Raw genomic sequence first — 23,663 nt, 5'->3', positions numbered from 1 at the left:
CTCAGAGCCCCTTGCAGGGCCTGAAGGGGCTCCAGGAGAGCTGCGGGGGGGAACGGGGAGCACCTAGAGCTGCTCCCAAATCCTGGATTTACCGCGGCCCCTCTCCCGCCCCGCCCCGAGCCCCGCCCTTCATTGACCCCTCAGACTCTCGACCAATCAGATCGCTCGGTCTCGCTGTGACCCCGCCCTCCATTGTTTCATCACAATGCGAAATTAGCTTAGTCCCGCCCGTCATTGCTGTCCCGCGGCTCCCATTGGCTGTGGCCGAGTGGGCGGGGCTCAGCCGGACTATAAAGAGCGGCGGCGGGCGCTACTGCTCCGACCGGTCCTGGGACAGCGGGGGAAGCGAAGCGGAGCCCAAAGGGAGCGGGGGAGGCCCAGCACCGCCCCCGAGCCCCGGCACCGCCCTCCCGGAGCCCCGGCACCGCCCGCCCGGAGCTCCGACACCGCCCCCGAGCATCGACAACACCGCCCTCCCGGAGATCCGGCACCGTTCCCGAGCATCGACACCGCCCTCTGGGAGCTCCGGCACCGCCCCCGAGCATCGACACCGTCCTCCCGGAGCTCCGGCACCGCCCTCCCGGAGCTCCGGCACCGCTCCCGGGCATCGACACCGCCCGCCCGGAGCTCCGACACCGCCTCGGTGCTTCGGCACCGCCCGCCGGCAGTTCCGACACCGCCCCCGAGGACCACCGGTCCCGCCCCCGAGCCCCAGCCCCGCCCACCCGGAGCCCCGACCCCGCCCCCGAGGACCACCGGCACAGCCCGCCCGGAGCCCCGGCACCGCCCCGCCCGGAGTTCGGCACCGCCCGCGAGCTCCGGCATCGCCCGCCCGGAGTTCGGCACCGCCCGCCCGGAGCTCCGGCACCGCCCGCGAGCTCCGGCACCGCCCGCCCGGAGTTCGGCACCGCCCGCGAGCTCCGGCATCGCCCGCCCGGAGTTCGGCATCGCCCGCCCGGAGCACCGCCGCCGCATCCCCAGGGCCGACGAGGACAGAACCCGGAGCCCCGGGAGCGCCCCAGCACCCTCAGCGCCGCCACCGGGCCGGGCCGGGGGAAGGACGGGCACGGACAGAGCATCCCCCGGGCCCAGGAGGGGCCGCCCCCGCTTCCGCACTCCCCAGGGGAGGGTGGTTGGGAAGGAGGCGGGAGCGGGGGACGGCTCCTCTGCGTCCAGTCCCGGATCGCGGCGGGATGTGGAAGGGGAGAGGCGGCCGGGTTACCTGGGCAGGGCCGGGGCAGCGACGGACACCGCCGGAGCATCCCCGGGGCAAGGAGGACGGACACCGGGGCAAGGACCTCCTCGGGGCGAGAGGGCGGACACCGGGCAGGGCATCCCTGTCCGGGCGGACGGACATCGGCCGGAGCATCCCCCGGGGCGAGGACGACGGGGACACCGCGCCGCCCGGACGAGACGGGCGGACACAGGCGAGCGCATTCCCCCCGGCGAGGAAGGCTGGGATACCGGCAGGGTGAGGAGGATGGACACCGGAGAGCATCCCCCGGCGGGCTAGGGAGGACGGACACGGGCGGGAAATCCCCGTGGGATGAGGACGACGGTGCCGGGATCGGGCGCAGAGGACCGCGGACTCCGGCCGGGGCATCCCCCGGGGAGACAGGGACGGACACGGACAGAGCATCCCCCGGGCGCAGGACGGCGGACACCGGGGAGCGTCCTCCGGGGGACAACGGGGACACCGCGCTGCCCCTCGGACACCGATGCTCCGCCTCTCTCCGCCGCCTTTCACGGGCACCTCCGCCGCTCCCCAAAATCCGAGGGCTTTGGCCATGGCTCCGGGCTGCCCGAGGCACGGACAAAATAAAATTGGCAAAAAAAAAAAATCCCATCAAGTGTTGTGACCGAGCTTTGCTTTCCCAACGAGTCCCTAGCGCCGCAAACAAATCCCAAAGCCCTCCCCGGGACTCAGGAGGACGGAGACCCCCGGCCCTGAGGCGGGGAGAGGAGCACGGATGGTGCGGGGCTGTCTCCGTCTCCCAGGGCTGAGAGGGACCGAGACCCCTCTGGGTGTCCCCTGGCAGCAGAGGGATGGAGACCCCCGGCCCCAAACATCCCCTGCAGGGAGAGGGACAGAGACCCCCGGCCCCAAACATCCCCTGCAGGGACAGGGACAGAGACCCCCCCGCCCCCAAACATCCCCTGCAGGGAGAGGGACAGAGACCCTCCCCCGGCCCCCCACAAGCATTTCCCAGGTCCAGGGAGATGGAGACCCCGGGCCCCAAACATCCCCTGCAGGGACAGGGACAGAGACCCCCCCGGCCCCAAACCCCCTGCAGGGAGAGGGACAGCGACCCCCGGCCCCAAACATCCCCTGCAGGGAGAGGGACAGCGACCCCCGGCCCCAAACATCCCCTGCAGGGACAGGGACAGAGACCCCCCCGCCCCCAAACCCCCTGCAGGGAGAGGGACAGCGGGCCCCGGCCCCCCCCCACTATTTCCCAGATCCAGGGGGATGGAGACCCCTCGAGCATCCCTGCGGCACCGAGGCCAGTATAAAACTGGCAGAAAGAGGAAATTGAGAGGAGAACCGAATGGTCTGAGTTAGAGATCGCCGAGGAGAACTCCGAGCCCCTTCCAGGGCTCCGTGGAGAGCTGGGGAGGGGGTGAGGAGCACCGGGAGCTGCTCCCAAAATCGCGGGGAGACCCCGGCCCTTCCCCGGTAAAACCTGTCCCCGCCCCCAACCCGGGCCACGCCCCTTTTCGAACCCTCCACCTCCCGACCAATCAGATCGCTCGGTTACGTTCTGCCCACGCCCCCCCTGTTAGTTCACAATGTGGAACGCTGGTTGCTCCGCCCCCCAGGCTGTTTCTGAGCTCCTATTGGCTGTTGCTAAGGGGCGGGGCTTGGGCGGACTATAAAACGCGGGTGTTGGGGGGGCGTCGCTCAGTCCGGGCCCGGACTTAGTGGAGTGCGCTGCTTTGACGCGCACAACAGGAATGGAACTGCAACTTCTCCGTTCCATCAAATTAATCTCAGAGATATCCTATCCCCCTCCCCGCCCCACATAAGGGGAGGAGGACAGATCTTCTTTTTTTCTTCTTTTTTCTTCTTTCTTTTTTCTTCTCTGTTCTCCACAGGAAATGAAGACAGAAGTTACCCTTGCTGCAAAGCAGCAACAACAGAGAGGTGTCCCCCTCCCCACATAAGGGGAGGAGGACACGTCTGACTTTCTTCTATTTATTACACAGGAAATGAGGATAGAAATTATCCTCGCTGCAAAGCAGCAACGACAAAGGGTGCGGAGACCCCAACAAAGATTTCTCCGCTCCCAACTTCCTCCAGCCATCTCCAACGTGAGCACAAACAGAAACCACCGTGTCCCCCCACCCTTCCCATAAGGGAACGAGGACAGATCTGAGCTGCTCCTCTGATCCCCACAGAACACAAAACTGATCCTAGCCGAAGACCTGCAGCAACGATGGGTGCGGAGACCCCACCACAAACTCCGCCCCAAGCAAACCTCCAGCCCTCACCAAGGTGAGCACAAACAGAGACAATCCCCCCACCCTCCCCGGTAATGGGAAGTGCACAGAGTTAACCTGAGCCTTCATCTCCACACAGGTTGAGGGTGGAGACAATCCAACCCCTCCATCACGGAGGAGTTGGAACGACGGATGCGGAGGCCTCAACTCCTCCGCTCCACCTACCCTACCCTACTCTACCCTACCCTACTCTACCCCAGAACCCACCAAATTTATCCCCTGTCCCCCTCCCCACCCCACATAAGGGGAGGAGGACAGATCTGACTTTCCTCTCTTATATTAGTTATATATATATATATATATATAATTACATAGATAATAAGTCTATATAATTAAGTTAATAAGGATATTATCCTCAAAATGTGGAAATTATCCACATAGACATCACTTTCTCCAGCCCTCAACAAGGTGAGCACAAACAGAGATGATCCTCTCCCCCCACCCTCCCCGATAATGGGACGTGCACAGAGTTAACCTGAGCCTTCATCTCCACACAGGTTGAGGCTGGAGACAATCCAACCCCTCCATCAGAGGAGTTGGAACGATGGATGCGGAGACCCCAACTCCTCCGCTCCACCAATCCTACTCTACGTTATCCTACTCTACGTTATCCTACTCTACCTTATCCTACTCTATGACAGAACCACACCAAATTTATCTCAGAGATATCCTGTCCCCCTCCCCACCCCACATAAGGGGAGGAGGACAGATCTGACTTTCCTCTCTTATGTACATAGTAAATGAGGATAGAAGTTATCCTCGCTGCAATGTAGCAGCAAAGAGGTGACCTCCTCTCCAACCACCATAAGGGGAGGAGGACACACCTGACTTTTCTTTTCTTTTTTTTTTCTTTTTGTTTCCCCACGGGAAATGAGGATAGAAGTTATCCTCGCTGCAAAGTAGCAGCAAAGAGGTGACCTCCTCTCCAACCACCATAAGGGGAGGAGGACACACCTGACTTTTCTTTTCTTTTTTTTTTCTTTTTGTTTCCCCACGGGAAATGAGGATAGAAGTTATCCTCGCTGCAAAGTAGCAGCAAAGAGGTGACCTCCTCTCCAACCACCGTAAGGGGAGGAGGACACACCTGACTTTTCTTTTTTCTTTTCTTTTCTTTTTGTTTCCCCACGGGAAATGAGGATAGAAGTTATCCTCGCTGCAAAGTAGCAGCAAAGAGGTGACCTCCTCTCCAACCACCGTAAGGGGAGGAGGACACACCTGACTTTTCTTTTCTTTTTTTTTTCTTTTTGTTTCCCCACGGGAAATGAGGATAGAAGTTATCCTCGCTGCAATGTAGCAGCAAAGAGGTGACCTCCTCTCCAACCACCATAAGGGGAGGAGGACACACCTGACTTTTCTTTTCTTTTCTTTTCTTTTTGTTTCCCCACGGGAAATGAGGATAGAAGTTATCCTCGCTGCAAAGTAGCAGCAAAGAGGTGACCTCCTCTCCAACCACCATAAGGGGAGGAGGACACACCTGACTTTTCTTTTCTTTTTTTTTTCTTTTTGTTTCCCCACGGGAAATGAGGATAGAAGTTATCCTCGCTGCAAAGTAGCAGCAAAGAGGTGACCTCCTCTCCAACCACCATAAGGGGAGGAGGACACACCTGACTTTTCTTTTCTTTTTTTTTCTTTTTGTTTCCCCACGGGAAATGAGGATAGAAGTTATCCTCGCTGCAAAGTAGCAGCAAAGAGGTGACCTCCTCTCCAACCACCATAAGGGGAGGAGGACACACCTGACTTTTCTTTTTTTTTCTTTTTGTTTCCCCACGGGAAATGAGGATAGAAGTTATCCTCGCTGCAAAGTAGCAGCAAAGAGGTGACCTCCTCTCCAACCACCATAAGGGGAGGAGGACACACCTGACTTTTCTTTTTTCTTTTCTTTTCTTTTTGTTTCCCCACGGGAAATGAGGATAGAAGTTATCCTCGCTGCAAAGTAGCAGCAAAGAGGTGACCTCCTCTCCAACCACCATAAGGGGAGGAGGACACACCTGACTTTTCTTTTCTTTTTTCTTTTCTTTTCTTTTTGTTTCCCCACGGGAAATGAGGATAGAAGTTATCCTCGCTGCAAAGTAGCAGCAAAGAGGTGACCTCCTGTCCAACCACCATAAGGGGAGGAGGACACACCTGACTTTTCTTTTCTTTTTTCTTTTCTTTTCTTTTTGTTTCCCCACGGGAAATGAGGATAGAAGTTATCCTCGCTGCAATGTAGCAGCAAAGAGGTGACCTCCTCTCCAACCACCATAAGGGGAGGAGGACACACCTGACTTTTCTTTTCTTTTCTCCACAGGAAATGAGGATAGAAATTATCCTCGCTGACATCCTCGCTGCAAAGCAGCAACAACGAGGTGTCCACCTCCCCGACCACCCACATAAGGGGAGGAGGGCAGATCTCGCTTTTCTTTTCTTTTTTCTCCACAGAAAATGAGGATAGAAATTATCCTCACTGCAAAGCAGCAACGACAAAGGGTGCGGAGGCCCCAACAGAGATTACTCCGCTCCACAGAGCCCTCGCCTCCATCCTTCACCAAGGTGAGCACAAACTGAGATGATTCTCTCCCCTCACTGTCCCAATTAATGGGAAGTGCACAGAGTTAATCTGAGCCTTCATCCCCACACAGGTTGAGGGTGGAGTCAATCCAACCCCTCCATCACAGAGGAGCTGGAACGACGGATGCGGAGGCCTCAACTCCTCCGCTCCACCTACCCTACCCTACCCTACCCTACCCTGCCCTACCCTACCCCAGACCCCACCAAATTTATCCCCTGTCCCCCTCCCCACCCCACATAAGGGGAGGAGGGCAGATCTTGCTTTTCCTCTCTTTTCTCCACAGAAAATGAGGATAGAAATTATCCTCACTGCAAAGCAGCAACGACAAAGGGTGCGGAGGCCCCAACAGAGATTACTCCGCTCCACAGAGCCCTCCCTCAGCCTTCACCAAGGTGAGCACAGAGATGATCCTCTCCCCTCACTGTCCCCAGTAATGAGACGTGCACAGAGTTAACCTGAGCCTTCATCTCCACACAGGATGAGGCTGGACACAATCCAACCCCTCCATCACAGAGGAGTTGGAAGCAAGGATGGGGAGGCCTCAACTCCTCTGCTCCACACAGACCTCCCCCAGCCCTCAACAAGGGGAGTAAGAGTGGAGATATCCAGCCCCTGACCCCTCTGTAAGGGAGGACAGATATGACACCCCCCCTAATTCCCACAGAAAACAAGCACAGAAATGATCCTTGCTGAGAATCGACATTGGAGGGTGCGGAGGCCCCGACAGAGATTACTCCGCTCCATGGAGATCTCCTCCAGCCGTCACCAAGGTGAGCACAAACAGAGACAATCTCCCCACCCTCCCCAGTAATGGGAAGTGCACAGAGTTAACCTGAGCCTTCATCTCCACACAGGATGAGGCTGGACACAATCCAACCCCTCCATCACAGAGGAGTTGGAAACCAGGATGCGGAGGCCTCAACTCCTCTGCTCCACACAGACCTCCCCCAGCCCTCAACAAGGGGAGTAAGAGTGGAGATATCCAGCCCCTGACCCCTCTGTAAGGGAGGACAGATATGACACCCCCCCTAATTCCCACAGAAAACAAGGTTAGAAGTGATCCTTACCGAGAATCGACAATGGAGGGTGCGGAGGCCCCGACAGAGATTTCTCCGCTCCACAGAGCGCTCCCCCAGCCCTCACCTAGGTGAGCACAGAGACCCTCACGTCCCCCTCCATTGCGGAGGAGAGACGGAAATGACTCCTCATCCCCACACAGGGTGAGGGCGGAGGCAGCCCGGCCCCTCCGGCCCGGAGGAGAGCGACACGGCCCGCTCAGTAAGGTGAGGGGGACGGAGACCTCCCGGTGCCCCCAAATGAAAGATGGAGACCCCCGGCAATCCTCCAGGATGAGAATGTTGGAGGCTGCCCCGCTAATCCTGCAGGGATCCCCTCACGGCATTCCCCAGGACGAGGAGCACTGGAGAGCCCGACATCACCTCCATCCCCATCATTCCCTGGGGCGCCATTAAAGGCACAGGTACAACCCCCCGAGTCCATCTCCAACGTCCCTTATGAGACGAACAGAGACCCCGCGAGCGTCCCCCGGCTTCCACGTGAAATAAAGTTGATCAAAATGTGGCAACACATAACAGGCTTGGAGTAATTAATTATTAAAGTGTGAACAAGTTGGGCTCGGGTGCTCCACTGTGGGGCTGAAGACGAGACCACGCCCCCTCAGCGAGGGTTCCGCCCCTTCACGGAGCTCTCGCGAGAGTTGGCGGCGCGGGCGGGTCCCGCCCGGAGCCTCCGCCGCTCCCTCAGCGCACCCCGGCCCGGCCCGGCCCGGTTCGGCTCCATCCGCTCCCTCCACCCGTTCCCGCTTCCCTCAGCCCTTCCCGCCCCCTCAGTCCGTTCCCTCAGCCCTTTCCGCTCTCGCATCCCGGCCCCTCTTCCTTCCGCCCGCTCCCTCAACCCTTCCCAGTCCCCGATCCCTCAGCCCTTCCCTCTCCCTCAGCCCATTTCCTCTCCCCTCAGTCCGTTCCCGCTTCCCCCAGCTCTTCTCGCTCCCTCAGCCCGTTCCGGCTCCTCTCAGCCCGTCTCGCCATGAGCTTCCTCTTGTGAGTGTCCGGGTTCTCCTGAGGGAGGGTCCTGAGGCGGCCCCAGGGGGGAAAAGGACCTAGGAAGGTTATTTGTGGCAGAGAGGTTTATGGAGGGATGGAGAGCTGCTCTCTGAGGGGCTTGAGGAGGGAAAGGATTTTGGGGAGGCTCTGAGGGGGCTGCTGAGTGCCATGGGGCAGGGGTGAAGGGATTCGTGAGGGGAATCCTGAGCTTTGAGGGGAGGATTGGGAACTCCAGGAGCTGAGGAAGGCACAGGAGGGCTCCTGGGGGAAGGTTTAAGGGGGATCGTGGAGTGGTTTGTGCTTGGGGGATTCCTGTGTGTGTGTGGGGAGGGGAAACCCTTGAAAAGAATCCTTGGGAATGCACAAGGAGGGGCTTCCTCCCCTGTGGGAAACTGTGACAGAACCAGAGGAAAGGGCCTCAAGTTGCACCAGGGGAAGTTTAGGTTGGATTTTAGGGAAAATGGGAGTCCCCATCCCTGGGAGCATCCCAGCCACGGGTGGATGTGGCTCACGAGGAGTGCTGACCGTGGGGATGGTGCTGCTCTCGGGGATCTTTTCCATCCTCGTCGGCTCCCCGCTTCCGTGGCAAAATGGAAACGCTTCTCCCCTCCTCAGTGGAAGCCGCTCTTCGAAAACATTCAAGCCAAAGAAGAACATTCCAGAAGGATCCCACCAGTACGAGCTCCTCAAACACGCCGAGGCCACGCTGGGCAGCGGCAACCTGCGGCAGGCCGTGATGCTGCCCGAGGGGGAGGACCTCAACGAGTGGATTGCTGTGAACAGTGAGTCCTCTGAGAGAGGGAAAACCCCCAAAACCCGGGGTTTATCCTCAAACAAACCCCCAAATTCCCCAGGCTGGGGTAGCTGAGGTGGGATAAAAGCAGCGGAAGCAGGGTGCAGGTCAAGGGGGGGTGTTGTGCAAGGAGGAAGAGACAAAGCTGCACCAAAGCTGCTCCCCTGTGGTTTTGGGGTGGTTTTTTACCAGTTCAGGCTCGTGGAGGGGATTTTGGTTTGTGAATGGTTACCTTTGGGAGATCGGCACCGTTGGCTGTAAAAGCTGCGGCACAAATGATCCAGGGAGAAAGTGGAGCTCTATTTCCCCCAGACTCCAGGATTGTGGAGTTTCTTTTTTTGTTGTTTTCTATTTCCAGATCCAATTTGGTTTCAGCAGCTGCTCCCCCTGGCCTTGACCTTTGCTTCTTTGGAGGTCAGAGGGGGGGAAAAAATGCAATTTAAAGCAAGGAATGTAGAGATTCAGATTCAGGTCAGGAGTGCTCAGCCTGAGGAAGGTCTCTCCTTGGATATTACCAAATCCATCAGGTTTTTGAGCATCCTGGGAGGTGCTGGGCTCACGCCTGGCTCACCCCACGGCGTTTCCTTTGCAGCTGTGGATTTCTTCAACCAGATCAACATGCTGTACGGCACCATCACGGAGTTCTGCACCGAGAGCAGCTGCCCCGTGATGTCTGCAGGGCCCAGGTGAGGGGGCAGCCCCAGCTGGGGCAGGGAGGAGCTGCAGGGACCCCAGGCAGGGTCCAGCTGCCACGTTTTGTTCCTCTGGTGTCATCCTCAGGGGATGTGGTGGATTTTCAGGAGGCACATTTAATCAGCTTTTCATTTTATTTCTTAATTTTAATTTTATAATGTGGTGGCACTGCTCTGCAGGAGAAGGCTGGGGCCTCGGGGGAGGTGGAAAGAAGAGAGTGAACCCTTTTTGGGGCCACCTTGTTGATTTTAGGTGTGAATTCCTGCCAGGGCTTGGTTCTGCACTCACGGATTTTGCCACAGGTGGGAATCCTCTCCGGGAGGTTGCCAAGGCTCTGTTTGTGAGCCCAGCACCCTGTGGCTGCCGTGGAACCTCCTGCCCTGCTCTCCTACCCTGCAGGATCTGCTCTCTGCCAGTTCCTGCCTCTATTTTTGGGGCCATTTCCTGTCACAGCTTCCTCTCGAGTGGCACCGCTCGCGCTTGTGGCCGGCTGAAAAACACAGAGGGCTTTGCTGCTTTTCAGGGATCTTGTAAAACACCTCAGAGAAGAGGGGTGGGAGCAGGGTCTGCCGTGAATTCCAGAGCCTCCAAAAGCCTTTGGCTCGTGTCCAGCCCTGGGGGAAAAGCCTGGTGTGACCCAATCTCCTGGATCTGAAAGCCACAGAGGGGAGTTAGTCCAGGGAGGGGTGATGGCCCTGACGCTCCTTTTGGTTTGTTTTAAGGAAATGATGATGTCAGAGGAGGCAGCCACAGAGCTGAGGGTCATTTTTAACATCTGATCTCTGGGAGCAGAGACAGGATCCCATGGAATGGCTGGAGCTGTTCCAGGGGAATTTGGGATGGAGATCTCAGGGCAGGGTTGTCCCAAAAAAACACCCCCAGAGGGGTCGGCCCTGACTGTTGGGCTCAGGAAACTCAAACAGGCCGAGCTCTGCTCAGCCCTGAGCGACTCCTGGGATCAGCAGGGATCCTGAATCCCGTTTTTCCTGCGGGATTTCCCCAATCCCCCCTCCCACAGGTACGAGTACCACTGGGCCGACGGCACCAACATCAAGAAGCCCATCAAGTGCTCGGCGCCCAAGTACATCGATTACCTGATGACGTGGGTGCAGGACCAGCTGGATGACGAGACCCTCTTCCCCTCCAAGATCGGTGGGTGCAGCCACGTGCCCCGGGACGGCCCCTCCTGGCTGGGCCATGCCCTGATCCCTGTCTGTCCCCCCTTTTTCCAGGTGTCCCCTTTCCCAAGAACTTCATGTCGGTGGCCAAGACCATCCTGAAGCGGCTGTTCCGGGTCTATGCCCACATCTACCACCAGCACTTCGACTCGGTGATGCGGCTGCAGGAGGAGGCTCACCTCAACACCTCCTTCAAGCACTTTATCTTCTTCGTGCAGGTGAGCTGGAGGGGGGATCTCATCTTCTCTCTTGGCTTTTGGAGGATTCTGGGTGGAAATCTCCAAGATCTGCTCTGTTAACACCCAGCTCCCCCTCCACACCCAGCTGAGCCCTTCGTGCTGCCGGGCTTTTCTGGGGGTTTTTTTGTTCTGTTGGCTGTAAGCGCTCCAATTTCTCTCTCGGGTTTTAATTACCAATCTGCAGCCAACAAATCCAGAACTGGAGGAGAACTCAGAGGGTTTGTAGCTCAGGAACCGACTCAGAAAGAGCAGCACCAGCACCTTTCTTTTACTTTTCAAGCCTGGTCTGTGCCTTGCTGTGTGCAGCAACGTGGCAGGAGTTTTGCTGCCCTGAAATTTGATTTCTCCACGAGGACCAGGAGCGGTGCTGCCCCCAGCCCGTGCAGGGTGACGCTTTTTCCATCTTCCCTCACTTTTTGGTGTCTCCTTTTCCTCCTGCCAGGAGTTCAGCCTGATCGACAGGCGCGAGCTGGCTCCTCTGCACGAGCTGATTGAGAAGTTGGGCTCCAAGGACAGATAAAACCCCCCCGGGAGGACCCTTCTGGCTGCTCCTTTTCCGCTTCTTCTTCAGCCGGCAGCGAGCGGCCTCAGCGCTGCTCTGCAGCCCCCGCTGGGCTCTCCTTGCCCTGGGCTGGCCGCAGGTGGAGCAGGTTCTGCCCTGCTCTGGATGTTCCAGGTGCTGCCCGGCCGCTTTCTGCTCCCAGAGCTCCTCTCTGGACTCTCCAGCCCGAGAGCACGCCCGGAGAGGCTCAGCTTATTTTTGGAAGTGCTTTTTCTTGGGTTTTTTTATTTTATTTTTTTTTTTTGGATAAAAGAGGTGCACTTTGGCCCAGAGCCTTAAGCAGGGGTGAGGAGGAGAAGTGCCTGGCCCCAGGGTGGGCTGTCCCTGTCCCTGGGTGGGTGGGAGGAGCAGCTCTGGGATGTCCCACGGGTCCCTCCTGTGTGGCAAAGGCAATAATAATAATAACAACAACAATAATAATAATAATAATAAAGTTTCTTCCTGCTCTTCTTTCAGAGGAAGAGGGTTTCTCCTCTCCTTTCCCTGCCCCACGGGGCCCTGATTGAACACACAACTCTGGGTGGAATTCACATCCCTGGGTGCCCCTCCTGGGGCGTTTTATTGCTGCTGGAGCAGCCTCAGGCCTTGGGGGCCGAGGTGAAGATCCGCAGGCCGTGCATGTGCTTGATCTCCTCGCTCAGGGCCTGCAAGGCAAGCACGGCTCTCAGGGGTGGGTGAGCACCCTCAGCCCCACGGGTTTGGAGCTGCTGCACCCTCAGCCCCACACCCAGAGCTCTGCTGCACCCTCAGCCCCACACCCAGAGCTCTGCTGCACCCTCAGCCCCACACCCAGAGCTCTGCTGCACCCTCAGCCCCACACCCAGAGCTCTGCTGCACCCTCAGCCCCACACCCAGAGCTCTGCTGCACCCTCAGCCCCACACCCAGAGCTCTGCTGCACCTCCAGACTCAGCCCCACAGGTTTGGAGCTGCTGCACCCTCAGCCCCACGGGTTTGGGACCAGACAAAAAGCGTGGCCCTTGTGCAGAGTCACCAAATTAATTCCTGGCTCTGCTCCGCTGGCTCTCTCCCGGTGTTCCACGTGCACAAACCAAACCCTGCAGGGTTTTTACACCAAATCCAATGAGTCTGGGGACCCTGCCCAACACCCCAGCGATGTTCTGCCCCCAGAGGCTGCTCCAGGCTCCCCCAGGAGCTCCGGGAATGTTTGGGCGCTGCTCCCAGGGTGGGGTTTTGGGGTGTCTGGGCAGGGCCTGGAGCTGGATTGATGGGTCCCTCTTTCCCATTCCAGCTGTGGGTGCTGCTCCTGTTCCCTCTCTCCCTTTCCCTCTCTCCCCTTCCCTCTCTCCCTTTCCCTCTCTCCCTTTCCCCCTCTCCCTTTCCCTCTCTCCCTTTCCCCCTCTCCCTTTCCCCCCTCTCCCTTTCCCCTCTCTCCCTTTCCCTCTCTCCCTTTCCCTCTCTCCCTTTCCCTCTCTCCCTTTCCCCCTCTCCCTTTCCCCCTCTCCCACCCTCAGCCCCCGGAGCCCCCAGACCTGGTTGACCATCTGGTGCTGCTGCACCGTGCGCTTCTCCCGGAACTCCTCTGACTCGATGTGGATTTCGTACATGGCACCGCAGCCTCCTGAGAAATTCATTAGAGTTAATTAAAGCTCGAGCTCCCTCACTCTCCCGACCCTTCTGGGGGTCCCCGCAGCCCCCGGGGGGGCTGGAGACTGAGACCCGGTTTAAACCACGGGGTGGTTCAGGACAACGAGGAGCTTTTCCCGTACCTGAGATGTCCAGCACCTTGATGGCCGATGCCCGCGGGAACTTCTCCCGCAGCAGCCGCGCCAGCCGCGACTCCCCGTCCGTCTGAGAGGAGAAACCGCGCCAGGAGCAGCAGCGCAGCAAGAGCTGGGGGAGAGACGGCCCTGAGAAACCCGGGGGGACCCCAAAAACACACACGGGGATGGGGAGGGACCCCAAAAACACACACGGGGATGGGGAGGGACCCTAAAAACACACACGGGGATGGGGGAGAGACCCCAAAAACACACACGGGGATGGGGAGGGACCCCAAAAACACACACGGGGATGGGGGAGAGACCCCAAAAACACACACGGGGATGGGGGGACCCCAAAAACACACACGGGGATGGGGGGAACCCTAAAACACACACGGGGATGGGGGAAGGGAAGGGAAGGGAAGGGAAGGGAAGGGAAGGGAAGGGAAGGGAAGGTGCGGGAAGGGAAGGGAAGGGAAGGGAAGGGAAGGTGCGGGAAGGGAAGGGAAGGGAAGGGAAGGGAAGGGAAGGGAAGGGAAGGGAAGGGAAGGGAAGGGAAGGGAAGGGAAGGGAAGGGAAGGGAAGGGAAGGGAAGGTGCGGGAAGGGAAGGGAAGGGAAGGGAAGGGAAGGGAAGGGAAGGGAAGGGAAGGGAAGGGAAGGGAAGGGAAGGGAAAGCTGCCAGCACTGAAGGGGGGCACAAGGAGCCGGGGAAAACCGGGAGACGGTGGGGAAGCGGGGAAAGGAGGGATGGAAACGGGCGCTGCCTTCCCCCGGCACCGGCACAGCGGCTCCCAGGGTGGGGAACTCGCCCCGAGCGGGCCCCGGGGAGGGCTCAGCGGGAAGGACACAGGGACAAGGCCAGACGGACACACGGACACGGGACTGATGGACACACGGACACACAGACCTGGGACTGACGGACACACAGACACACAGACCTGGGACTGACGGACACACGGACACGGGACTGACGGACACACAGACACACAGACCCGGGACTGACGGACACGGGACTGCCGGACACACAGACACACAGACCCGGGACTGACGGACACTCACCGGGCCCCGGCCCAGCCCCGCCGCCGCCATTCCGGGGCGCGCGCTGGGGTCACCCCCGGCTCAGCCAATCAGCGCGCGCCGATCGCGGAAGTGGGCGGGGCCAACGCTACGTTTCCTTCCTTCCCCCCCCCCCCTCCCTTCCCCCGAGCGCCCCCTGGCGGACCGGAGGACCCCGGATTGACCCCCCGACCCCCCCCGAGGGTCCCCCCCCGACCCCACAAAGGATCCCCCCCTGACCCCACAAAAGGTCCCCTCCTGTCCCCACCAAGGGCCTCATCCGGTCCCCACAAAGGGTCTCATTCTGTCCCCCCCGCAGTGTCTCCTCCTGTCCCCCCCTAAGGTCCCCCCCGACCCCAAAAAGGGTCCCCCCAGACCCCTCAAGGGTCCCCTCCTGATCCCCGCCAAGGGTCCCCCCCGACCCCAAAAAGGATCCCCCCAGACCCCTCAAGGGTCCCCTCCTGACCCCCCAAGGGTCCCCTCCTGTCCCCTCCGTGTCCCTAAGACAGACCCGTCCTGCCCCCCCTCCCTTCCCATATCCAGGATCCCATCCCGACCCCACCAAGGTTCCCATCCCACGGATGATCCCCATCCTGATCCCCACCCCAAAATGACCCCGTTCTGCTCTGCCCCCGCCTTTCCCACACCCAGACCCCCCAAAACCCCAATCCTGCCCCCATTCCCACACCCAGACCCCCCAAAATCCCAATCCTGCCCCCATTTCCACACCCAGACCCCCCAAAATCCCAATCCTGCCCCCATTCCCACACCCAGAACCACATCCAGACCCCCAAAAAACCCCAATCCTGCCCCCATTCCCACACCCAGAACCCCATCCAGACCCCCAAAATCCCAAAAACCCCAATCCTGCCCCCATTCCCACACCCAGAACCCCATCCAGACCCCCAAAATCCCAAAAACCCCAATCCTGCCCCCATTCCTACACCCAGAACCCCATCCAGACCCCCAAAATCCCAAAAACCCCAATCCTGCCCCCATTCCCACACCCAGAACCACATCCAGACCCCCAAAAACCCCAATCCTGCCCCCATTTCCATACCCAGAACCCCATCCAGACCCCCAAAATCCCAAAAACCCCAATCCTGCCCCCATTCCCACACCCTGAGCCCCAAAAACCCCAATCCTGCCCCCATTCCCACACCCAGAACCCCAAAATCCCAATCCTGCCCCCATTTCCACACCCAGAACCCCATCCAGACCCCCAAAAACCCCAATCCTGCCCCCATTTCCACACCCAGACCCCCAAAAACCCCAATCCTGCCCCCATTCCCACACCCTGAGCCCTCCCGATCCCAAAAAACCCCAATCCTGCCCCCATTCCCATCCCACCCCTCTCCCCCCACATCCCAGCAGGAATTCCAGCAGAAAAAGCCACACCAGCCTCGTGTTGAGTGCAAAAAATAAATATAAAATTTATTAAAACACCCACAATATTTTAAAGATATCAGGAATAATACAGCCCACGGCCCCGCGGCCGCGCCAACTCAGAATAAAATACAAATTAAAAAAGAAAAAAAAGAACAAAAACAACAACAGAACAAAAAAAAAAAAAAGAAAAAAAATAAACAAAACCAAAACCAGAGGGGAGGGGGAGGATCCAAACCTGCAATTTTTAGGCATCCTAAAAAATAAATTTACCGAAACACTGGGGGAAGGGGGAAAAGAAAAGGTTAAGGGGGGGAAAAAAACAACACAAAGAAGGGGTGGGAAAAGAAAAAGGGAAAATTATACAAAATAAAATTATCAGCATAAATTTACTGTCCTAGAAGTATCTACAGTTTAATACACATTAATCCTATTGCCTTGAGACATGGGAAAAAAAATCTACCGGTCCTCAATCCGCCCCGGAAAAAAACTTCATTTCAAGTAACCACAGTCCCGAGCCGACCAAGAAATCTTCAAGTGTGAATTTTTCGGAGCTGCCGGGACAAGGCTGCGGTGTCTCCCGGCTCCAGCTGCCGCCGTCCCAGCTCCCCATCTCCATTATCCCAAAAAAAAGCCCAAAAAACGCCCAAACGCCCTCCCCGCCTCCGACCAAATTCCCGAATCCGAGAAGAAACGGCGCTCGGTTTTTTAAATTTGGAATTTTCACCTCTTTATTCCTGCGCGCTGCGGTGTAAATAAAATGAAATGAAATAAAGTGAAATAAAATGAAATAAAGTAAAGTAAAATAAAGTAAAGTAAAGTAAAATAAAATAAAAAATAAAATATAAAATATAAAATAAAATAAAATAAATAAAATAAAGTAAAGTAAAATAAAATAAAATAAAAAATAAAATATAAAATAAAATAATAAAATAAAATTAAATTAAATATAAAATAAAAAATAAAATAAAATAAATAAAATAAAGTAAAGTAAAATAAAATAAAAATAAAATAAAAATATAAAATAAAATAAAATAAAATAAAATATAAAATAAAAAATAAAATAAAATAAATAAAATAAAGTAAAGTAAAATAAAATAAAAATAAAATAAAAATATAAAATAAAATAAAATAAAATAAAAAATAAAATATAAAATAAAATAAAATAAAATAAAATATAAAATAAAATAAAATTAAATTAAAATAAAATAAAATATAAAATAAAATATAAAATAAAATAAAATAAAATATAAAATAAAATAAAATAAAATATAAAATAAGATAAAATAATATAAAATAAAATAAGATAAAATAAAATATAAAATAAAATAAAATATAAAATAAAATAAAATAAAATAAAATAAAATAAAATAAAAAATAAAATAAGATAAAATAAAATAAAATAATAAAATAAAATAAAATAAAATTTTAAAAAATCCCACAAAAGAAAAAAAAAACAACAAAAAAAAACACCACACAAAAAAAACCAAAAACCAAAACCTCCTCGCTCCCAGAAACAAAATGAGGCTGAAATTCCGGCGGTTTCATAAATCCCTGAAGGATGCGGAGAAATGAGGAAAAACCCGGGCGGAAAGGGGGGAAAAAGAGGAGGGTGGGAAATGAAGAGGGGGAAATGAAGGAGGAAACACCGCTGCGAAAGGATCCCTGATTTCGGAAAAGCTTCACCCCGGACTCGCTGCAGGGGGCTGGGGGCGCTGAGGTATTTGCCTGGGGGGGCGCGGGGGGAGGAAGTAGCACCAATGAACCCCAAAAAAATGTAAAATAAACCCAATAAAAGGGGGGGAAGAGGAAAAGCCGGGCGGAAGCGGGACGGGAGAGGCGGGGAGGGATGAGAGCGAGGAGCTGTGGGAGCTGAGCCTGGACAGTGCGCGGATGGACACGGGATGGACACGGGATGGACACGGGATGGACACGGGATGGACACGGGATGGACACGGGATGGACAAGGGATGGACACGGGATGGACACGGGATGGACACGGGATGGACACGGGATGGACACGGGATGGACACAGGATGGACACGGGGATGGACATGGGATGGACATGGGATGGACACGGGATGGACACGGGATGGACACGGGATGGACATGGGATGGACACGGGATGGACACGGGGATGGACACGCGGATGAACACGGGGATGGACATGGGATGGACAAGGGATGGACACGGGATGGACACGGGATGGACATGGGATGGACATGGAATGGACAAGGGATGGACACGGGATGGACACGGGATGGACATGGGATGGACATGGGATGGACACAGGGATGGACACGGGGATGGACAAGGGATGGACACGGGATGGACACGGGATGGACATGGGATGGACATGGGATGGACACAGGGATGGACACGGGGATGGACAAGGGATGGACACGGGATGGACACGGGATGGACACGGGATGGACAAGGGATGGACACGGGATGGACACGGGATGGACACGGGATGGACACGGGATGGACACGGGGATGGACACGGGATGGACACGGGGATGGACACGGGATGGACACGGGATGGACACGGGATGGACACGGGATGGACACAGGGATGGACACAGGGATGGACACGGGGATGGACACGGGGATGGACATGGGATGGACACGGGGATGGACACGGGGATGGACACCGGATGGACACGGGATGGACACGGGATGGACACGGGGATGGACACGGGATGGACACGGGATGGACACGGGATGGACACAGGGATGGACACGGGGATGGACACGGGGATGGACACGGGGATGGACATGGGATGGACACGGGGATGGACACGGGATGGACACGGGGATGGACACGGGATGGACACGGGATGGACACAGGGATGGACACCAGATGGACACGGGATGGACACGGGATGGACACGGGGATGGACATGGGATGGACACGGGATGGACACGGGGATGGACATGGGATGGACACGGGATGGACATGGGATGGACACAGGGATGGACACGGGGATGGACACGGGATTGACACGGGGATGGATACGGGATGGACACGGGATGGACACAGGGATGGACATGGGATGGACACAGGGATGGACACAGGGATGGACACGGGATGGACACGGGGATGGACACGGGGATGGACATGGGATGGACATGGGATGGACACGGGATGGACACGGGATGGACACAGGGATGGACACAGGGATGGACACGGGATGGACACGGGGATGGACACGGGGATGGACATGGGATGGACATGGGATGGACAAGGGATGGACAAGGGATGGACAAGGGATGGACACGGGGATGGACACGGGGATGGACATGGGATGGACAAGGGATGGACACGGGGATGGACACAGTGATGGACATGGGGATGGACATGGGATGGACATGGGGATGGACATGGGGATGGACATGAGCTGTACATGAGCTGGACACGAGCTGGACATAGGATGGACATGGGGATGACCACAGCGATGGACACAGCGATGTACACAGTGATGGACATGGGATGGACACAGTGATGGACACAGCGATGGACACAGTGATGGACATGGGGATGACCATAGCGATGGACACAGCGATGGACACAGTGATGGACATGGGATGGACACAGTGATGGACACAATGATGGACACGGGGATGGACATGGGATGGACACGGTGCTGAGCACTGGGAGCTCTGGGTTGGTGCTGTAGGGGAACGGTGCCAGGAGTGGGCCTGGCCGGGCAGTGCCGGGGGTGCCCAGTGCCTGAGCAGCACCGAGCTGTGTGCTGTGCTCTGCAGGGTGGGCAACCACCGTGTCCATGCTCCATGTCCAACCACCATGTCCATGTCCATGTCCAACCACCATGTCCATGTCCATGTCCATGTCCAACCACCATGTCCATGTCCAACCACTATGTCCATGTCCATGTCCAACCACGATGTCCATGTCCATGTCCAACCACCATGTCCATGTCCAACCACTGTGTCCATGTCCATGTCCATGCCCAACCACCATGTCCATGCTCCATGTCCATGTCCAACCACCATGTCCATGTCCATGTCCAACCACTGTGTCTATGTCCATGTCCAACCACCATGTCCATGTCCATGTCCAACCACCGTGTCCACACGCCGTGTCCAAGCCCCACGGCCAAGCACTGTGTCCAGGGCGTGTGGCCGCGTGCTGTGTCCAGCCCCGTGCCTGAGCACCACCATTGAGCACCGTGCTCAAGCACCACGTCCACAACACATGGTCAATCACATCGTGGCCCAGCACCATGGCCACGGCCCATGTCCATGAACCACGGCTGAGCACCGAGTCCAGGAACCACGGCCCAGCACCGAGTCCACGCGCCAGGTCCAAGCACCAAGCAGAGCACCCATGGCCGTGTGCCACGTCTGAGCACCGAGTCCACCCACCATGGCCACGGTGCATGGCTGAGCACCAGTGTCCACTCACCATGTCCGAGCACCATGTCTGAGCACCAGTGTCCACCCACCACATCTGAGCACCGAGTCCACCCATCATGTCCATGGTGCATGGCTGAGCACCGTGCCCGAGCACCAATGTCCACTCACCATGTCCATGCACCAGCGTCCACTCACCATGTCCAAGCACCATGTCCATGCACCGATGTCTGAGCACCAGTGTCCACCCACCATGTCCGAGCACCAATGTCCACTCACCATGTCCACACACCCTGGTGCAGCACCAGTGTCCACACGTCATGTCCAAGCACCACGTCCATGGTGGCATGGCTGAGCACCGTGCCCGAGCACCAATGTCCACTCACCATGTCCGAGCACCAATGTCCATGCACCATGTCCGAGCACCAATGTCCAAGCACCATGTCCGAGCACCAATGTCCACCCACCATGTCCGAGCACCAATGTCCATGCACCATGTCCGAGCACCAATGTCCACCCACCATGTCCGAGCACCAATGTCCACCCACCATGTCCGAGCACCAATGTCCATGCACCATGTCCGAGCACCAATGTCCACCCACCATGTCCGAGCACCAATGTCCACCCACCATGTCCGAGCACCAATGTCCATGCACCATGTCCGAGCACCAATGTCCACTCACCATGTCCGAGCACCGCGGCCAAGCACCATGTCCACACATCATGTTCACAGCTGAGCACCACGTCCATGGTGCATGGCTGAGCACCATGCCCGAGCACCATGTCCATGCACCATGTCCACACATCGTGTCCGAGCACCATGTCCACACATCGCATCCGAGCACCGTGTCCGAGCACTGTGGTCAAGCACCATGTCCACACATCGTGTCCGAGCACCACAGCAGTGCACCGTGCCCCAGCACCATGTCCATGCACCAAGTCCAAGCACCAAACACAGCACCATGTCCACGCACCACATCCAAGCACCGTGCCCGAGCACCACGTCCATCATGTGTGGCCATAACCAGGACCAAGCACCATGTCCACGATGGGTGTCTGAGCACCGTGTCCGAGCACCCCTGTCCGAGCACCCCTGTCCGAGCAGCACGTCCATCATGCGTGGCCATCACCGAGACCGAGCACCATGTCCACAATGGGTGTTCAAGCACCATATCCGAGCACCCCTGTCCGAGCACCACGTCCATCGTGCGTGGCCATCACCATGTCCGAGCACCATGTCCACGATGGGTGTCTGAGCACCGTGTCCGAGCCCCCCTGTCCGAGCCCCCCTGTCCGAGCACCCCTGTCCGAGCACCCCTGTCTGAGCACCATGTCTGAGCACCCCTGTCCACGATGGGTGTCCGAGCACCCCTGTCCAAGCCCCCCTGTCCAAGCACCCCTGTCCAAGCACCATGTCCGAGCACCACGTCCATCGTGTGTGGCCATCACCGTGCCCGAGCACCGCGCACCACTCCGAGCACACTGCCGAGCGTCAGTCCGAGCACCGCGTGGAGCACCGCGTCCGAGCGCCGCGTCCGAGCACCACCGCGCAAGGTGTGGCCGAGCACCGTTCCTGAGCACCACGTCCGTGATGGAGGGCCGAGCACCGAGCCTGAGCACCGAGTCCAAGCACCGCACCTACGACGCGTGACCGAGCGCCGCGTCCGAGCGCCGCACCCACCGCGTGCGGCCGAGCGCCGCGGCCGAGCGCCGCGACCACGCACCTGGCCGAGCCCCAGAGGTCACCTCCGAGCACCTCATCCCGGGACCGCGCCCGGTTCCGCAGGGAACAGCTCCACCACGACCCCGGCACACCTCGGACGCGGCGCCTCTTTCAGTTTGCATAAACCCAACCGGCTCCCGGCACGCCTCGAGCTGTCGCTCCGGAAAAGTAAACTTCCTTCTTAACGACATTGCTTAATGTTGGTTGGTTTTTTTCTTTTTTTTATATCTTGGTTCCTTAATTTGATATATACATTAGTAGCACCTCAGCGAGATGGAATCAGGCAGAAGCGTGATACAGTTTGTTAAAACACCATAGCACCGTTTGTATTACAAGATTTCATTTAATAAAAATATGCCTTATAGAGCCCACAAAGCGTACTCCAGTATTAAAAGGAAAAAAAAATCAGCAATTGAGGCACCTCAGGGATTCTGGTTTCCTTCTCCTTCCCATGCCTCATCTCGAGAGCATCGAGATGGGAGGGGGGGACCCAAACTGCACCCCCCGTTTCCTGCCCGAGGCGAAGCATCGCGGCCAGAAAAAACCGAAGCGGGACCAAGGAGCCGGCCGGGGGCTCCCCGCGTCGAGCCCCCCCTGGGGTTTCCACCACGGCTGTTCTAGCACCATTGCGGCCACGACCTGCTGCAAAAATCAGGTCCCCACATCCCACTCATCGAGAACATCCCTCCCTCCCCACCGAGCTCCACGAGCCCCGCGGCTTCGGCACGAGCGCGGCCGCCGGGACGGGTAAAGGGGAAAAAGATTTTGCTTGGAAACAGCCTCTCAGCAGCAAGGGGTAAAGAGCTGTGCATAGATTTCGAGTTTGTGTAGAAGTCTGAAGCGTGCTAATTTGTAATGACTGAGAGTTGAGGTAGGTTAGACGTTTATGTAGTGTAAAAACGTGAGACTGCAGCAGTTCTCGCTCCCCGACCCGCGGCGCCGGCAGCTCCCCGCTCTCCCAGGCTGAACCCGCCGGAGCCGACGCCGCGCCGGACCGACCCCTCCCTGCACCAAAATAAAAACCTCTGAGGAAGCAGGACTTAGACAGGTTACACGGACCATCGGCTTCTCCGAACGCTCCTTCTCCTCCTGACGCTCGCCCCGCCGGGCAGAGCTCCAAGGCACCCCCGTCACGCCAGCCAGAGAGCCCGGGCGACGCCAACCGGGCCGGCACCCGAATCCAGCCCGGCACCCGAATCCGGCACCCGAATCCTGCACCAGAATCTGGCCCTGGCACCTGAATCTGGCACCGGAATCTGGCCCCGGCACCCGAATCTGGCACCCAAATCCGGCCCCGGCACCCGAATCTGGCACCCAAATCCAGCCCCGGCACCCGAATCTGGCACAGGAATCTGGCCCCGGCACCCAAATCCGGCACCCAAATCCGGCCCCGGCACCTGAATCCGGCACCCGAATCTGGCCCCGGCACCCGGATCCGGCACCGAAATCTGGCCCCGGCACCCGAGTCTGGCACAGGAATCTGGCCCCGGCACCCAAATCCTGCACCGGAATCTGGCCCCGGCACCTGAATCTGGCACCCAAATCCGGCCCCGGCACCCGAATCCGGCACCGAAATCTGGCCCCGGCACCCGAATCTGGCACAGGAATCTGGCCCCGGCACCCGAATCTGGCACAGGAATCTGGCCCCGGCACCCGAATCTGGCACAGGAATCTGGCCCTGGCACCCGAATCCGGCACCGGAATCTGGCCCCGGCACCCGAATCCGGCCCCGGATGGGCCGGGTCCCCTCTCCACGCTCCCAACCACAGCGACACGGCGGGTCCCCGGCATCGCACCCCTAAAATCTGACTTGCCGTTGAC

General features: G+C 57.4%; 3 protein-coding genes across 3 annotated transcripts; 1 reads left to right on the top strand and 2 right to left on the bottom strand.

The window, feature by feature from the left end:
- Positions 1-7,781: 7,781 nt before the first annotated feature.
- Positions 7,782-12,038, top strand: MOB1A (MOB kinase activator 1A). Its single transcript, XM_005532965.3, has 6 exons — positions 7,782-8,109; positions 8,728-8,894; positions 9,498-9,591; positions 10,617-10,750; positions 10,831-10,994; positions 11,458-12,038. Exons 1-6 carry the CDS (start codon positions 8,096-8,098, stop codon positions 11,533-11,535), a joined length of 651 nt encoding a protein of 216 aa, XP_005533022.1. The 5' UTR covers positions 7,782-8,095; the 3' UTR covers positions 11,536-12,038.
- A 65-nt stretch (positions 12,039-12,103) lies between these two features.
- Positions 12,104-14,437, bottom strand: BOLA3 (bolA family member 3). The gene is made up of 4 exons (XM_014261520.2): positions 14,360-14,437; positions 13,306-13,429; positions 13,069-13,157; positions 12,104-12,221 (listed from the first exon to the last, which is right to left on the bottom strand). Exons 1-4 carry the CDS (start codon positions 14,387-14,389, stop codon positions 12,156-12,158), a joined length of 309 nt encoding a protein of 102 aa, XP_014116995.2. The 5' UTR covers positions 14,390-14,437; the 3' UTR covers positions 12,104-12,155.
- A 2,987-nt stretch (positions 14,438-17,424) lies between these two features.
- On the bottom strand, positions 17,425-21,368 carry LOC148182433 (uncharacterized). The gene is given in 2 exon segments (XM_088068205.1): positions 17,425-18,419; positions 18,422-21,368. Coding segments are annotated over 2 exon segments (3,042 nt in total). The 5' UTR covers positions 20,469-21,368.
- Between the last annotated feature and the right edge of the window lie 2,295 nt (positions 21,369-23,663).

Source organism: Pseudopodoces humilis, chromosome 30, assembly GCF_049639895.1.
Source record: "Pseudopodoces humilis isolate 2021_Gansu_Grassland_sample_001 chromosome 30, ASM4963989v1, whole genome shotgun sequence".
Lineage (NCBI taxonomy): Eukaryota > Metazoa > Chordata > Aves > Passeriformes > Paridae > Pseudopodoces > Pseudopodoces humilis.
This window is presented reverse-complemented; position numbering and strand designations above follow the sequence as displayed.

Bases quoted from the DNA above. Each gene is read 5' to 3' on its own strand.
- MOB1A (XM_005532965.3), top strand. The intron at 9,592-10,616 runs GTGAGGGGGCAG...CCCCTCCCACAG, and splicing joins GTGATGTCTGCAGGGCCCAG to GTACGAGTACCACTGGGCCG. The intron at 10,995-11,457 runs GTGAGCTGGAGG...TCCTCCTGCCAG, and splicing joins ACTTTATCTTCTTCGTGCAG to GAGTTCAGCCTGATCGACAG.
- BOLA3 (XM_014261520.2), bottom strand. From the start codon at position 14,389: ATGGCGGCGGCGGGGCTGGGCCGGGGCCCG. The intron at 13,158-13,305 runs GTACGGGAAAAG...TGAATTTCTCAG, and splicing joins CAAGGTGCTGGACATCTCAG to GAGGCTGCGGTGCCATGTAC. The intron at 12,222-13,068 runs GTCTGGGGGCTC...CTTGCCTTGCAG, and splicing joins AGCACCAGATGGTCAACCAG to GCCCTGAGCGAGGAGATCAA.